The sequence below is a fragment of the Aquarana catesbeiana genome, linkage group LG13 (assembly GCF_042186555.1).
Source record: "Aquarana catesbeiana isolate 2022-GZ linkage group LG13, ASM4218655v1, whole genome shotgun sequence".
NCBI classification, from domain to species: domain Eukaryota; kingdom Metazoa; phylum Chordata; class Amphibia; order Anura; family Ranidae; genus Aquarana; species Aquarana catesbeiana.
In genome coordinates, this window is record NC_133336.1 from 19371513 (window position 1) to 19386142 (window position 14630).

The window sequence follows — 14630 nt, forward strand, 5'->3', positions numbered from 1 at the left end:
CGGCCAGCTGGTCACAGAGGTAGACAGAGACCAGATTGTCTATGATCGTGTTGATGGCTTTGGAGGACTGAACCGACGTTATGACTTCACTTCCGATCTACAGCGAAAGTAAACTATGTATATTTTTTTTTTTTTTTTTTAAGCAAAAGTTAAAAAAAAAAAGTTTTGGGATCCTTTGCTTTAAAAGGTAAATAAGAGATTTGGGGTCTTTTTGACCACAGATCTCTCCATAGAGAGGACCTGTCATCCTTATTTCTATTAAAAGGGATGTTTACATTCCTCGTAATAGGATTAAAAGTGTTAAAAAAAAAATTAAAATTAAAGGGACAGTGTAAAAATAAAATAAGAAAAACAAAAAAATATGTAAAGCGCCCCATTGCTCTGTGCTGGTGCGCAGAAGCGAACAAATAGATAAGTCGCGCATATGTTTGCACCACACATGTGAGGTATCACTGTGAATGTTTGAGGAAGAGCAATATTTCTAGCGCTAGACCTCCTCAGGTAACTTGTAAAAAATGTTAAAGCGTCGCCTATGGAGATTTTTACGTACCATAGCTTGTCGCCATTCCATCAGCGTGCGCAATTTTAAAGCATGACATGTTCGGTATCCATTTACTCGCCGTAACGTAAACTTTCGTTTTTTCCAAAAAAATTGGGGTATATCACACATGGGTGGTGATTTGGAGCGGTGACAGGTTCAAAAAATGCACCAACATCCCTGAATAAACAATATAGACAAGAGGGAGTTTTTAGCTGGATTCTTTAGGTGCTGAATACAATGAAGGACCATATACAATAAAAATATCACTTTGTATTTAAGTCCTATAAAAACACAGATATTTAGTGTCAGATAAGATTATACATTGGTACAACAGGTATAGAAAAAGATATATTGGCGTGCGGGTGGTGATACATTTATCCCGACATGTTTCGCCACCATGGGCTTCCTCGGGGGATATACCAAGGTAGCACGACACACATCACTAAATATATAGAGAGAACATACACTTAATATATAGAGAGAACATACACTTAGGACATAATTTAATTCATTCTTAAAGAAAAAAAACAAAACATAAACAAAAATGTCGAGAACACTGTCTGCCAGGGCCAGTCACCCAAACAGGACTCCACGTAACTCCACCGACGGGCGCCCGAGCCACTATGGAATCATATAATTTATTTATTTTTTGTATTATTTTCTATCTTTCTTACTTTATAGTTGGGGTGTGTGTGTGTATGTATATATGTGTATATATATATATATATATATATATATTATATGGAGAAATTTTTTTCTGCCATCACAGATAATGGACAGACACAGGTAGCTGAAATCAGCATTTTTGCATTTCTTGGCTGATTTCAGCTACCTGTGCCTGTCCGTCAGATTTTGGTATATACCCTGAGAAAGCCCATGGTGGCGAAACATGTTGGGATAAATGTACCACCACCCGCACGACAAGATATCTTTTTCCATACCCGACGCTTTTCCATACCCGACGCTTCTCCATACCAGTTGTACCAATGTATACCTTATCTGACACTAAATATCTGTGTTTTTATGTGTCTTAAATAAAAAGTGATATTTTTATTGTATATGGTTCTTCATTGTATTCAGCACCTAAAAACTCCTGTCTATGGGGTATATATTGTGTTTTTGTTTTTTAATTAATTAATTTTTTCCCCAAAAAATTGTATTTGAAAAACCACTGCGCAAATAACATGTGACTTAAAAAATTGCAACAATTGCTTTTTTATTCCTTAGGGTCTCTGCTAAAAAAAATAATAATAATGTTTGGGAATTATAAGTAATTTTCTAGCAAAAAATACTGATTTAAACTTGTAAACAAAAAGTGCCAGAAAAGGCCTGGTCTTCAAGTGGTTAATAACGTAAAATTTCAGTATTTTTACTGATTTTAATGTATTTAAATCTTCAATATTTTAGATTTTTAAAAATGTCTGTTTTCCCCGCTTCAGTCATTTTCAGAGCTGTTTGTCAAGTTCCTGGAGGTAGAATCACTGCCGAAACCTGCTCCACTCAGGATGACGATGCATGACATGGCACCCCCGGGCACTTCCAGCGGGACTCAGAGCTCCAGCGGGTCTGCAGCGCTGCCAGGTAAGTGGACGCGTATTGGAGAGGCATAAGCGTAAAAATAACAAATCGATAAATTATGGATAAAAATTGGATTTCCGCTGGTCTGAAGAAAAGTGCGGATGCTACAGGGCAGGAAGCTGAGGCTGCATATGTAATATGCAGATATGGCTGTCAATATAGATTTATAATAGGACTATATACAGAAACAATGATAAATGTAATTCATACATATGTGTCAAAACTTTATTTGTATCTACAGTTGGGAAAATAATTATTTAATCCCCTGCAGATTTTGTAAGTTTGCCCACTTACTAAGAAATGAAGGGTCTATAATTTTTATCCTAGGTGTATTATATATGATAGAGACAGAATATCAACCAAAAATCCAGAAAAAACACACGATACAAATGTTGTAAATTGAGTTGCAGTTCAGTGAGTAAAATAAGTATTTGATCCCCAAGCAAAACATGACTTGGTACTTGGTGGAGAAACCCTTGTTAGCAAGCATAGACTTTTCTTGTAGTTGGTGACCAGGTTTGCACACATCTCAGGAGGGATTTTGGTCCACTTTTCCTTACAGATCTTCTCTAAATCCTTAAGGTCTCTTGGCAAATCGAAGTTTCAGCTCCCTCCATAAATATTCTATAGGATTAAGGTCTGGAGACTGACTAGGCCACTCCATGACCTTAATGAGTTGAGTTGAATCTTAATATAGTGCGGTCTTACCCCGAAGGGGCTTCTTCTTGAGCCACTCCTTTGTTGCCTTGGCCATATGTTTTGGGTCATTGTCATGCTGCAAGACCCATCCACGACCCATCTTCAGTGTTCTGGCTGAGGGAAGAAGGTTCTCATCCAAGATTTTACAATACATGGCTCCGTCCATTGGCCCCTCAATGCGGCAAAGTCAGCCTGTATTTTTAGCACAAAAACTGCCCCAAAGCATAATGCGCTAACACTGGGTTATATGTAGCCTACGCGTTTCAGAAGCTTACAGATTATGTAAATGCTAAAGACCGTTCAGTGCACTATAAATAACGATGGCATAATGTAATAAACTTTTTAAAACAAAATATTATCACTAAATGACTATATTGTGAGTGGGCAAGGGGGCGTGTCTCCATTGCTTGGCGTCAGCAGGGAAATACATTCCTGTCTATGTGGGCTGTGTCAGGCAGGGCTGGGCAGGGGGTTGTGTGGTGGCAAAGCTGACTTTGGGACTACGGTTTCCCTGCAGGTCAGCACAGCATCCAGTAGCTGACTCTGCCAGTACAGATCTGCTTCCATGTCTGGTGTGATTAGATTGCTGCAGGAATAGAAGGGAACTGGCAGGATCACCAGGTATTTGCTAACAAATAAGTGTAGTGAAATTTTTAAAAATGGAAGTCATTAATAATGATTATTTAGGAGAGTAACATGCACTTTAAGAATGTCCCCTTCATCAAGACTTGAAGTATTGAAGGAGCTTGAAGGGGGCAGTTGGGAGGAGAACATGGTATTCTATAGCCATCAGACATGCTTCTCAGCAGGTGATTATGCCTCATATTTTATTTTTTTTCTCTTTGCTGAGATCTCTTGGAGCCTCTTTGTAGCCACTTCCTGTCTACATGCACTCCAGCAATGTCTTCGTGGCATTTCTCAGGGTAGGTTGCCTGAGAGTGACAACACATGAGCAACGCTGGGAGATGGGGACAGAGCATTGTGGCCCTGTAACAGGAAGTGCCTGAACAGGGACCTTCATGGCAGGATCATCAGGGATCATTTTAAGGAAAGCTGAACATTTTAAAATGTCATTTCCTAAATCCTGTTAAAGTTTGCAGGAGATTCTACGAGTGATTGGGTATCCCTTTCCCCTAAGGGAATAGCAGTCGTCTATGTATGTATGTATACGGCATGGCAGAACAGACAGATGTAACGCTAATCAGTATATTTATCATTTGAATGAGACAAAATAATGTATCTGTGGGCAGCGTTACTGTCAGATCTGGATTGATTTATAGATCATCTCTCCGGCAAGTAACCCTGTCATCAGATGGAGAACAGGCCCCAGTAATTGCTTCCAGACTGTAAAAGACACAAGAGATCTTCATTCCCCAATATGACCAGGAAAACCCAATCTCTGCAGAGCATCTCCTATGTCGTCTTTGTTTTGATGGTTAAAAGGACATTCCACCCAAATAGGATATTTCAGTTATTATTTGTCTTTGTGTTTCGTTCACTCTTTTGCGCTCTCCCTCGCTCATTTAAATAAGCTGTATTGGCAGGACCAAATACATTTTAGCATTGCCAAAGCAGTCTTTCTTTTTCTTTCTCACTGTCTCTTTCGCTCGCTCTCACTGTTTAGCTCCCTTGCTCTCACACGCTTTCTCGCTCGCTTTCTGTCTTGCTCTTTCTATCTCTCACTTTCTTTCGCTCTCGCACTCTTTCGCTCTCGCACTCTTTCGCTCTCGCACTCTTTCGCACTCTTTCATTCAACTCAAATCTGGCTTGCTCTGACGGCCGCGGTCTGGCTTGCTCTGACGGCCGCGGTCTGGCTCGCTCTGACGGCCGCGGTCTGGCTCGCTCTGACGGCCGCGGTCTGGCTCGCTCTGACGGCCGCGGTCTGGCTCGCTCTGACGGCCGCGGTCTGGCTCGCTCTGACGGCCGCGGTCTGGCTGGTTCGCTCTGTCTGTCGCGGTCTGGCTGGTTCGCTCTGTCTGTCGCTGTCTGGCTCGCTCACTCTCTCACTCTAGCTTTCACTGTCTGGCTCACTCTCGTTGTCTGGCTCTCTCGCTATCGGGCTCACTCTCAACTGGCTCGCGCTCTCTGGCTCGCTCGCTCTCACTCTCTGGCTCGCTCGCTCCCACTCTTTGGCTCGCCCGCTCCCACTCTCTGGCTCGCTCGCTCCCACTCTCTGGCTCGCTCGCTCCCACTCTCTGGCTCGCTCGCTCCCACTCTCTGGCTCGCTCTCACTCTCTGGCTTGCTCTCGCTGTTGCTATCTGGCTCTCTCGCCCTCGGGCTCGCTCGCACTCTCACTGTCTGGCTGGATCGCTCTCACTGTCTGGCTCGTTCGCTGTTGCTGTTGTCTGGCTCTCTCGCCCTCGCTCGCACTCTCACTGTCTGGCTCGATCGCTCTCACTCGCGCTTTTTCTCTCACGCTTTCCTTTGAACTGGCGATGTAACCCGTTTGCTATTCCAGTTTCCATCCCTATATTCTCTCCCCATGGTTTTTTTGAATAGAGTTTTAGAACCTCTTGATGACCTCCAGAATAGCCGTCTGACCCTCTCTGCTCAGCCCTGGGGACCGGCTGGGTTGTCTGCTGTGTAATCTGAACCTGAGAACACCTGCTTATTCTCAGCAATCTGAAAAGACATTCATAAGCCTAACTTAAAGGAAACTTGTCCTAAGAGAAATATGAAGGCTGCTATTGCTACTTCCTATTGTGCAGCCCGTCATGCTGTTTCAGTGACGTCATGATTTTTTTTAAGTTCCTTTTTTTTTTTTTTTTTTTTAAAAGCAGTTCAATAATGTTGTCAAGGTTTTACTACCATCTCACTGGCTGCTTGCTGTCAGGGCACACTGGTGTGATCACAGGTGTTTGCAGGTACACGTCTCCAGTTTGATTCCATTGGAGCTCCTTGGGTCCAGGCTGAATGGGGTTGACCAAGCTTACGTATGCTATGCCAGCAGCTATTGAATGGTCAGCAAATCATGAGAATTTTATTCTGCCTTTTTGAAGGACGAGTCGTTGTCGTCTTCGTCTTCATCACTGTCTTCTTCATCGTTGTCGCCGTTTTCAGTCTTCATAGTCGTCTTCTTTATCGTTGTCTTTGACAAATGTGCCTATATTTTTGTTCACGTATAGTCTGCTCGCTGCTGAAATGTTTGTTACTGTTGTCTACAGGGCAGTCTGATCCAACATTGTACACACCCAGCTGGAGCTATTGAAAATCAGTGCTATAAACATACCTGTAGAGTGTTTTACATCCATGTGGAAAAGCCTTTTAAATTTACTGCCAGAGTAGTGGTGCAGTGTATTGGTGAATAGGGTGAATTGCACAGTGAATGCTAGAAAAGATACAAATTATTGCAGCTTTGTAATCCTTAATACATCAATAAATGTATTTTTTAAATATAAGCAGTGTAAGTACGTGAACGTGACCTGGTATCAGCCTCTTGCAGTCTATGTACAGCAGAGCTGGTATGTGAGAGGAATAAGCAGTACAAGAAGAAGCCAATCAGTTCACGTTTTAACAAAAACGATGCTGATAGGAGGAGAGAGTGGCAGCCACTGTGCTGCTTCTCCTTTGACTGTGCAGTCACAGGTTGGGGGCTGGTCCGGGATGACCTGGGCTCAGAGGAAGTTGGGTAAGTGACCATCAGACTAAGGACGTCTAGCTGCAGGAAAAAAAAAAGTACAGCAGGGAAATCTTTTGGATTGAATGTAAATATTGATGCAAAAGCTGTTTAATATTTCAGCCTGCTGTTCATTTTTATCTTATTTCTGGCTGGCATTTGTGCTTTTAACTTCTGTTTTATGCATTTTGATGAGTCCATGCATATTTATCTTTATTTATATGTTTTTAAGGTTCTGGATCAAGTCGAAGGCAAGACTCGAACCCCTTCTTGGCTCCTCGTTCAGCAGCCATCCCCCTCATCTCCCCGGGATCCCTGGGAGGGGGCACTTCGGGGCATCTTCTCATGAAGCCTATCTCGGACGCCTTGCCCACCTTCACCCCCCTGCCTGTTTCCTCGGATGGCAGCGCTGGAGCGGTACTGAAAGATCTCTTGAAGCAATAACCCGGTGTAGACCCACCGCAGGGCATTGAAGCACTTTATAAGGAAGACACACTATTGTACATACCAGCCAAAGAGGCCTTTTGTATAATCCTAGCTTTATTTAAACAGAACAGTTTTTTTTTTTTTTTTTGTCCTCCAACTGCCGACACAAAGCTCCAACCTGAAACAACCGGATATTTAAACTTGACATAAATACTGAATTTGAATAATGAGCCTTGTTTCTGATTGGACGGGGACTTTAACCTGGGAGCTTTTACATATTGTACAGCCAGTTTCTTATCTTTATTCTATGTGAAAATGAGCACACGGTTCTCCTGCTCCAGAGGACGCGGTGGTAGCTGAACATTGTCCGTTTATGTTCTGGGGGTGGGGAGCAATTCCCCTTCTTCTGCCAAATATCTGCACCGATCAGTGTTCTCATCCTGAGCGAAGGGGATCGGTGAGCTGCACTGTGACATTTGCTGCAAGGTTGCAATGCTCTGCAAAATATGGACTCTCCCTGTGGGGGGGGGGGGCATGGAATGGTATCTAGAAAGAGGGATACAACGTAAAGAAATGCTGCTCTTCAGGGCTGCTAATAAAGTCAAGAACCAATGACTCTGCAGCAGTCACCACGGTAGCTTTATACGCCCTGCTGCCCATTCTGAGCAAAATGCCCCACAGCCCCCAACGCCGTCGTCCCACCTGGTGGCAGTGGAAGGGAAGCTGGCTTGGGGCCCCAACCCTGGGCAGACTGGAGTCAGCGAACTGCACTGGGGCTCCCCCTGCTGACCCAATTGGGCCTAGTACAGGAGTACTTGCCTGTACCCCCCCCCCCCCCCTCCTTCACTAACAGTCCTGCCACTGTTCAGCCACCTGGTGACCATGAAATGGGGAGCTGGCTTGGGGCCCCACCCTGGGCGGATAGGAGTAACTGAACTGTGGTGTTGCTGCACTGGGGCTTTCTCCCCCTGCTGACCCAATTGGGCCTGGTACAGAATTACTGCCTGTCGTCCCCGTCCCCCCCCTCCCCCTCCCTATTAGCAGCCCTGCTGCTGTTCACTGCTAGGCTTATACACACAATAGCAGGCGCTTCCTCCTCAGTCACTGAGAGAAGCATTGCTAAACTCTTGTAAGACAGGCAGCATTAAAAAAAAAGCCTTCGTAAATTACTGAGGGTTACCATTGGTGCAGAGATGTGTGTTTCACTCATCAGTGCCCAGTTTATAAAGGATAGAACAATCCTTCACACCCATCAATCACAAGGCCCCCACATCCTCTTCTCCTGCTGCCAGCAGTGATACATTGTAACAGTCACAGGAGGGAAAAGTGGCAAGCTGCAGCTTACAGGAGTGCAGAAGGCAGCAACCAGCAGCTCTGGGATCAGATTCTATGCAGCTTGTTCATTCTGAGTTTGTCTTCCTTTCCTCTTATGTTTGTACGATGCACTATTGCTCTTGGATGTAGCTACAAAAATGATTGTTTTTCTTTTGTCCCTACCAGAGTAATTGTATACTTCTTGTCTAACTCTTGCTGTGAGTCTGACACCAAAGGGATCCATTTATAAAGGTTTTTCACTCAACTTTCACACTTGGTCACGCCAAAATCGTTGGCAGAATCCAGCATTGTTCTTTGCATTTTCAGAAAACACACAACGCACTTGCAGGCATATTATTTTAATTTTTTGTGGAGGATGCGGGCAGTGGCATTATTTCTTAAAAGCCACCCCAACCGCAGTGCTTTTTTTTTTTTCCACGCAAAAATCGCAGCAAAACACACATTGTCAAATGTGCCTGGCTCTGTGCCAAAATTTGGTACATGAGCTTCTTTGGCCCATTCGGGTGAATGATCTGCCCTATGCGCAGCTCGCAATAAAACACAACCGGGAATGTGTGTTCTGCTACACAAAGTGTGAATGGGGCCCCACTTTTTTCTAACTGGACTCCTTTGGGACATGTGTGACACCTGGGTGAAAGTTGTGTTAATCTTGTGTAAAACTATTAATGGACCCCTAAATGTCAGATAAAGCATAAATTATAATTATCAACCCAATCTTAACCCTTTAAAGATGGTGTCTGTGGAAAGCTGTATTTCGGCTCGGTTCACACCTAGGCGTTTTTTTAGTGCTTTTTGCAGAAACCCACTACAGTCCATTTACTATGGTTTCCTATGGGACATGTTCACATCTATGCTTTTTTTTTTTTTTTTGGAAAGAGTCGAGGACTTTTTTTTAAAATGCATAAGCGTGAACCAAGCTTTAATGCCGAATTCCAGGAATTCAGCCACTTTGTAAAAAGTGATGGCACCCTGGAAGTTAAGTCCAAGGAGGTGTACGACATCTCCTGGGCTTATCTCTATTATTTACATCTGACAGTTTTATTGCACTCCCAGATAACGGCTATCGCTGTATTTCGTATTTCCGGGAGACCAATGCTGATGCTTCAGGTCTAAGCATCTTAAATGGAATGGTGAGAAACGCACAGAGCAGCTATATGCTATTCACAGAAGCCTTTGTATTTTGTGAATGTGTTGACAATATTACCAAGGCTTCTGTGATTGGGCAGGAGGAGGAGGAGAAGGGCATAGCAGCAGCAGTGACTCACCTGTTCAAGATGCAGAGCTCAGAAAGATCCAGTGTCGCTCTCCCATAACTACAGCGATAGCTGTCTTCCAGGAGTACTATAAACCTGTCAGATATAAATAATAGAGCTAAGCCCAGGAGGTGTCATGCACCTTACTGGACTTAACTCATAGTGTGCCTTCATTTTTTACAAAGGAATTCACCCTTTAATTCAATAGGTTTTTGTCACCTAAGGTCCACAGTTCAGTCCTCCTAGTAAGATGGACTTTTTCCATTCAGCAGCCAATGACTGGTTCTTGATGAATTGACCCGCTGAAAAAGGTGTACTGCCCAAAGCCATGAAATGGTATGGAATACAGATTGGTCGTCTGTTACTGAAAGATACTCTCACCTATCTACAGCCAATCGAATATCCTGTAGTTGCAACCAAGCTGCAACAATGTGTTAGTACTACAACCAATAGACGTGTGAGTATCTCTGGTCTGAGATACCGCCACTTGTGAAGCATCAGTGGTTGTGTTGAGGGCCACCTTAATGCTTTGTGTGTGTTTATTTTGTTCAGTAAATACTGAAAGTTAAAGGCCACGCTCTGACGTTTAATGAAGGGAAGAGTTTTTATTTGGTTTTGACTTTAGTTTTAATTTATTAGTGAAGAGTGTGTTTAAATGGGTCCTTCAGGAATTGGGGAAAAAAAAAAAAAAAACTTTATCACAGTGGGAGGCTATTCATTGATTTTCCAGCTTTTTAGCTTCAATGAGATAGTGAAGAGCTGTGTGAGGTCTGAGCCCCAAATCTGAAATCTGCTGTATCGGGGTGAAGATTTGTAGTGCAGACATAGATACCATTTCGATTTTTTTTTTTATGAAGAGGTGATACTACTTTGAGAAGGTCAACCTACAGTGGAGGTGTGATATATAGAGAGCTGATTTTGGTCTTAGGCTGCTATCCCTCTGGTCGCAGTGAGAGCGCTGGTCACAAGATGATCCATTTTTTGAGTAAGAGGCTAGAAGCGACTAGTGAGAATAGTCGGGTAGCATGATGATTGCTATAAAAAGTTTATTAAGAATGGGCACCATCTTCTTCAGGGATTAAAGTGGTCCTAAAGATATGAGGGTTTTTTTTTTTGTTTTTTTTTAACCTTAATGCATTCAATGCATTAAAGAGTAAACCTTCCTCTATACTTTGTACCTATAGATAAGCCTATAATAAGACGTACCTATAGGGTACCGTTAAAGTGGTTGTAAACCCCCCCCCCCCCCCCCCAAAAAAAAAAAAAAACCTGCAAGACAAAGGCATAATGAGCTAGTATGCATACTAGCTCATTATGTATTACTTACCTTAGATCGAAGCCCTTGCATCGGTCCTCGTTCACCACTCCGGCCGGCAACGTCTCTCCCAGAGTTACTTACGGGTATCGCGGGCTCCAGCGCTGTGATTGGCTTGGGCCGCGATGACGTCACTCCCGTCAGTTGTAAGGGTTTACAACCACTTTAATATCTCAATCCAAAGCACCAAGTGTTATTTCTGTCTGTTGCCTCCTTCCTCTGCTATCTGCATTAGTCACTTCTGATAAGTTTTCCTGACACCAAGAGAAAAAGGGTGACAGGACAGACCTCCAGCTGACAGCCTCAGCTCTGTTCCTCTGTGTGTGTGTGTGTGTGTGTGTGTGTGTGTGTGTGTGTGTGTGTGTGTGTGGGGGGGTGTCTCTCTTCCCTCCAATCAGCTCTCCTCACTGATGTAACTTCAGCTCTCCGCCCCCTGCTTTTCATAGCTGAGAAATCTTGTGTAAATTCTGCACTTTGAAGGGATGTAGGGGAAAGATGACTTCTGATAAACAGGTACAACTTATGTAGGATGATTTCTTTAATCTCTATCACCTGAGACCAGTCACTTCACTGGGTATATGGTGAGAGTTTACAACCACCTTAAGGTATGGTAAGGTGCAATTTATGACATTTTTGGGGTGTTTTAGATCTGAGTAACCAGGTTAAGAAGCAGCACACAGTTCCTTTCTATGGATTGGTGGGAGTATATGTCCTCTTTTTCTTGCATGCTGTATCAGCAGCTGGAGTCATACTTTCAAGGCAAAATGTCACGTGATTGGTGACCGTGAGATATCTCTCAGTGAGACATTGCTGTCCATCACATAGAAAAAAAACGGTTTCCAGAGTCTGCAGAGGGTGTATTTCAGAATTTCTCACCGGTGACAACAAAAGTGAGCCAAGTTGGCGGATGTGCCAAATGCCCAGACTAAATAGTGAGGGTACTGAGCAGGTTGGTAGGGCGACCCCATGTGCCACTCAAGCCTTCAGTTTTTATCCCAAATGCAGTTCATTGTGTAATGTAAAGGCAGGTGACTGAGAAGGGCTCAGGCCAAACACAGCTCTCCTGTGACAGGTGATCAGGTAAGGGCTGGAATTCACTAATCTGGCGGCGGTTACATTTCTGCACTTTCCTGAAGGATCTCTTTATTCTTTTAATACCATACCACTATCATCAGTGTGACTGTAGACTGAGAATGGAGTATGATTTATTTGCCGCTAAGTTGCATCACCCACCGAAAAATTCAACATTTGGGGTTTTCTGTGCCCTTTGCTAATGTATATTGGTTGTTTGTTATATAGCTGGGAAATATGATCATTACAGGGCTACCATGTCAATATTATGTATAGAAAATAAATCTAAATTAATTCCAGATTCGTGTTGTTCAGACCTGAAGTGATTGAAAAGGGTTTTTTTTTTTTCTAAATAACAAATATTCTACTTACCTGCTTTGTGCATAGAGCGACCCCAGACCTCTATTTCAGGTGTCCCTCTGCTGCACTCTTGGCTCCTCCTCCTCTTCCCTGAGTGCCCCTATAGGAAGCGGCTTGCTATGGGGGCACTTGTGCATGCTGGATCTTGAGCTGGGCTGTGTGCTTCTATAGACACACACACCGCGGCTCAGCCCCGCTCCCTCCTTACAGCTGTCTGACAGCAGCAGGAGTCAATGGCTCCTCTTGGGCAACAGCGTTGGAAAGTGTTTAAGGATGGGTGAGGAGGATCAACTCAGGTGGAAATACTCTGCTCCTGACCTGTTATTCCACCTACAGAGCGTCGCACCCCTCCATCAGATGGAAAATACTCTGCTCCTGACCTTCTACCTTTGTGAATACACTCACCACTGGGATATCACACTTCCAACATGACCCTCTGAAAGTTATAAAATATTCTGCTCCTGACCTCCTCTACCTTTCTGATTACTCACCGGTACATCACACCTTCTAACCTGACCTTCCATAAGGTGGAAATACTCTGCTTCTCTCCACCTTCCTTTTTCCACCAGCAGGATATCGCACCACTCCAACATGACCCTCCATCAGGTGGAAAATACTCTGCTCCTGGCCGTCTACCTTTCTAAATGCACTCATCTCCAGGATATTACACCCTCTCAAGATGGCCCATAAAGTGGAAAATTCTCTTATCCTGACCTCTCTGATTACATTCACCACTGGGGGAAAACACCCTCCAACCTGACCCTCAATGAGGTGGAACATAATCTTCTCCTGACCTTCTTTTTACCTAATTACACTCACCAGCAGGATATCACACCTCCAACATGACCCTCCATAACATGGAAATACTCTTCTCCAGACCTTCTCTCTACCTCTCCCATTCCATCAACAGGATGTCACACTCTCCAACATGACCCTCCATCAGATGGAAAATACTCTACTCCTGACATTCTCTCTACTTTTTTTGAATACACCCCCCCACCAGGATATAACACCTTCATTACCCTCTATAAGGTGGAAAATACTCTTCTCCTAACTTTCTCTCTACCGTTCTGATTATACTTCCCACCAGGATATAACACCTTCAACATGACTCTCCATAAGGTGGAAAATTCTTTGCTCCTGACTTCTAACCTTCTGATTATACTCATCACTGGGACTAAACTCCCTCCAACTTGACCCTCAGTAAGGTCAAAATGCTGCCCCTGACCTCTCTATCTCTCCGATTACATGCACCAACAGGATTATCATACCTCCAACATGGCATAAGGTAGAAATACTCTTCTTCTGACCACCTCTCTACCTCCCGTATTCAACCAATAGGATGTCAAACCCTCCATCAGATGGAAAATACTCTGCTCCTGACCACCTCTATACCTTTGTGAATACACACTCCACCTGGATATCACACTCTCCAACAAGTGAAAAATATTCTTCGGACTTCTCAACCTTTCTGATTACACTCACCATTGGGACAAAACACTCACCAACTCGATTAATAAGATCCGAAATATTTCTGACCTCCTCTGATTACACTCACCACCAGGATACCACACCTCCAATAGGCAGAAAATGCTCTGCTCCTGACCTCTCCCATTCAGATTTGTTCTACCTTTCTGCTCCCACCATGATATTCCCCCCCCCCCCCCCTTCAAGTTGCAGGATAAGGTGAGTATACAGAACATGGGGTTAGTTCAGTGGAAGGGCCTGGTTTACAGGGGGCTGGGAGGCTTGGATTGAAGTTGAAATGTAGGCAAACAAGTCCATTTACAGTTGAATTACATGATTGTGAACTGTTTAGCCTGCCAAAAATGTTGTAATTCCGTTCAGCCATTTTTCCAGTTCAGACATCCGTGTCAGACGGCGTGGCCAAGTTGTGACCTCATCTTACTCTACTGTGGTTAAAGCAATACAGCTTGATCAGGGACCGCCCCAGGCTGTGAATGGATGGTGAAGGAGGAGCTGCGCACTGATGAGGTCATCTTGTGCTCACTCAACCTATCAGCCTGCTCCCCTTTCCTCTGTACAATGTACGAAGACCTGATTGGCTTACAGTGCTGCCCCTTCCTCGCCCTGTCCAATTCCTGATCTGTAGGGAACAACCTTGTCAAAGCTGACAACTTCTCTGCCACTCCTTCCACATCCACCGCCTTTAACCTTTGGTGACTGGACGCTGATTATGTACAGTGGGGACGGAAAGTATTCAGACCCCCTTAAATTTTTCACTCTTTGTTATATTGCAGCCATTTGCTAAAATCATTTAAGTTCATTTTTTTCCTCATTAATGTACACACAGCACCCCATATTGTACACACAGCACCCCATATTGTACACACAGCACCCCATATTGACAGAAAAACACAGAATTGTTGACATTTTTGCAGATTTATTCAAAAAGAAAAACTGAAATATCACAT

General features: G+C 43.8%; 1 protein-coding gene across 1 annotated transcript in view; it reads left to right on the forward strand.

The window, feature by feature from the left end:
* Positions 1-12136, forward strand: part of TRIP11 (thyroid hormone receptor interactor 11) — a 105688-nt gene extending 93552 nt beyond the window's left edge. Inside the window, exons 19-20 of the mRNA XM_073609680.1 lie at positions 1981-2122; positions 6668-12136. Coding sequence (XP_073465781.1) covers positions 1981-2122; positions 6668-6879 — 354 coding nt within the window. The 3' untranslated portion in view covers positions 6880-12136. The remainder of the gene's footprint in view (positions 1-1980; positions 2123-6667) is intronic.
* The last annotated feature ends 2494 nt before the right edge of the window (positions 12137-14630 follow it).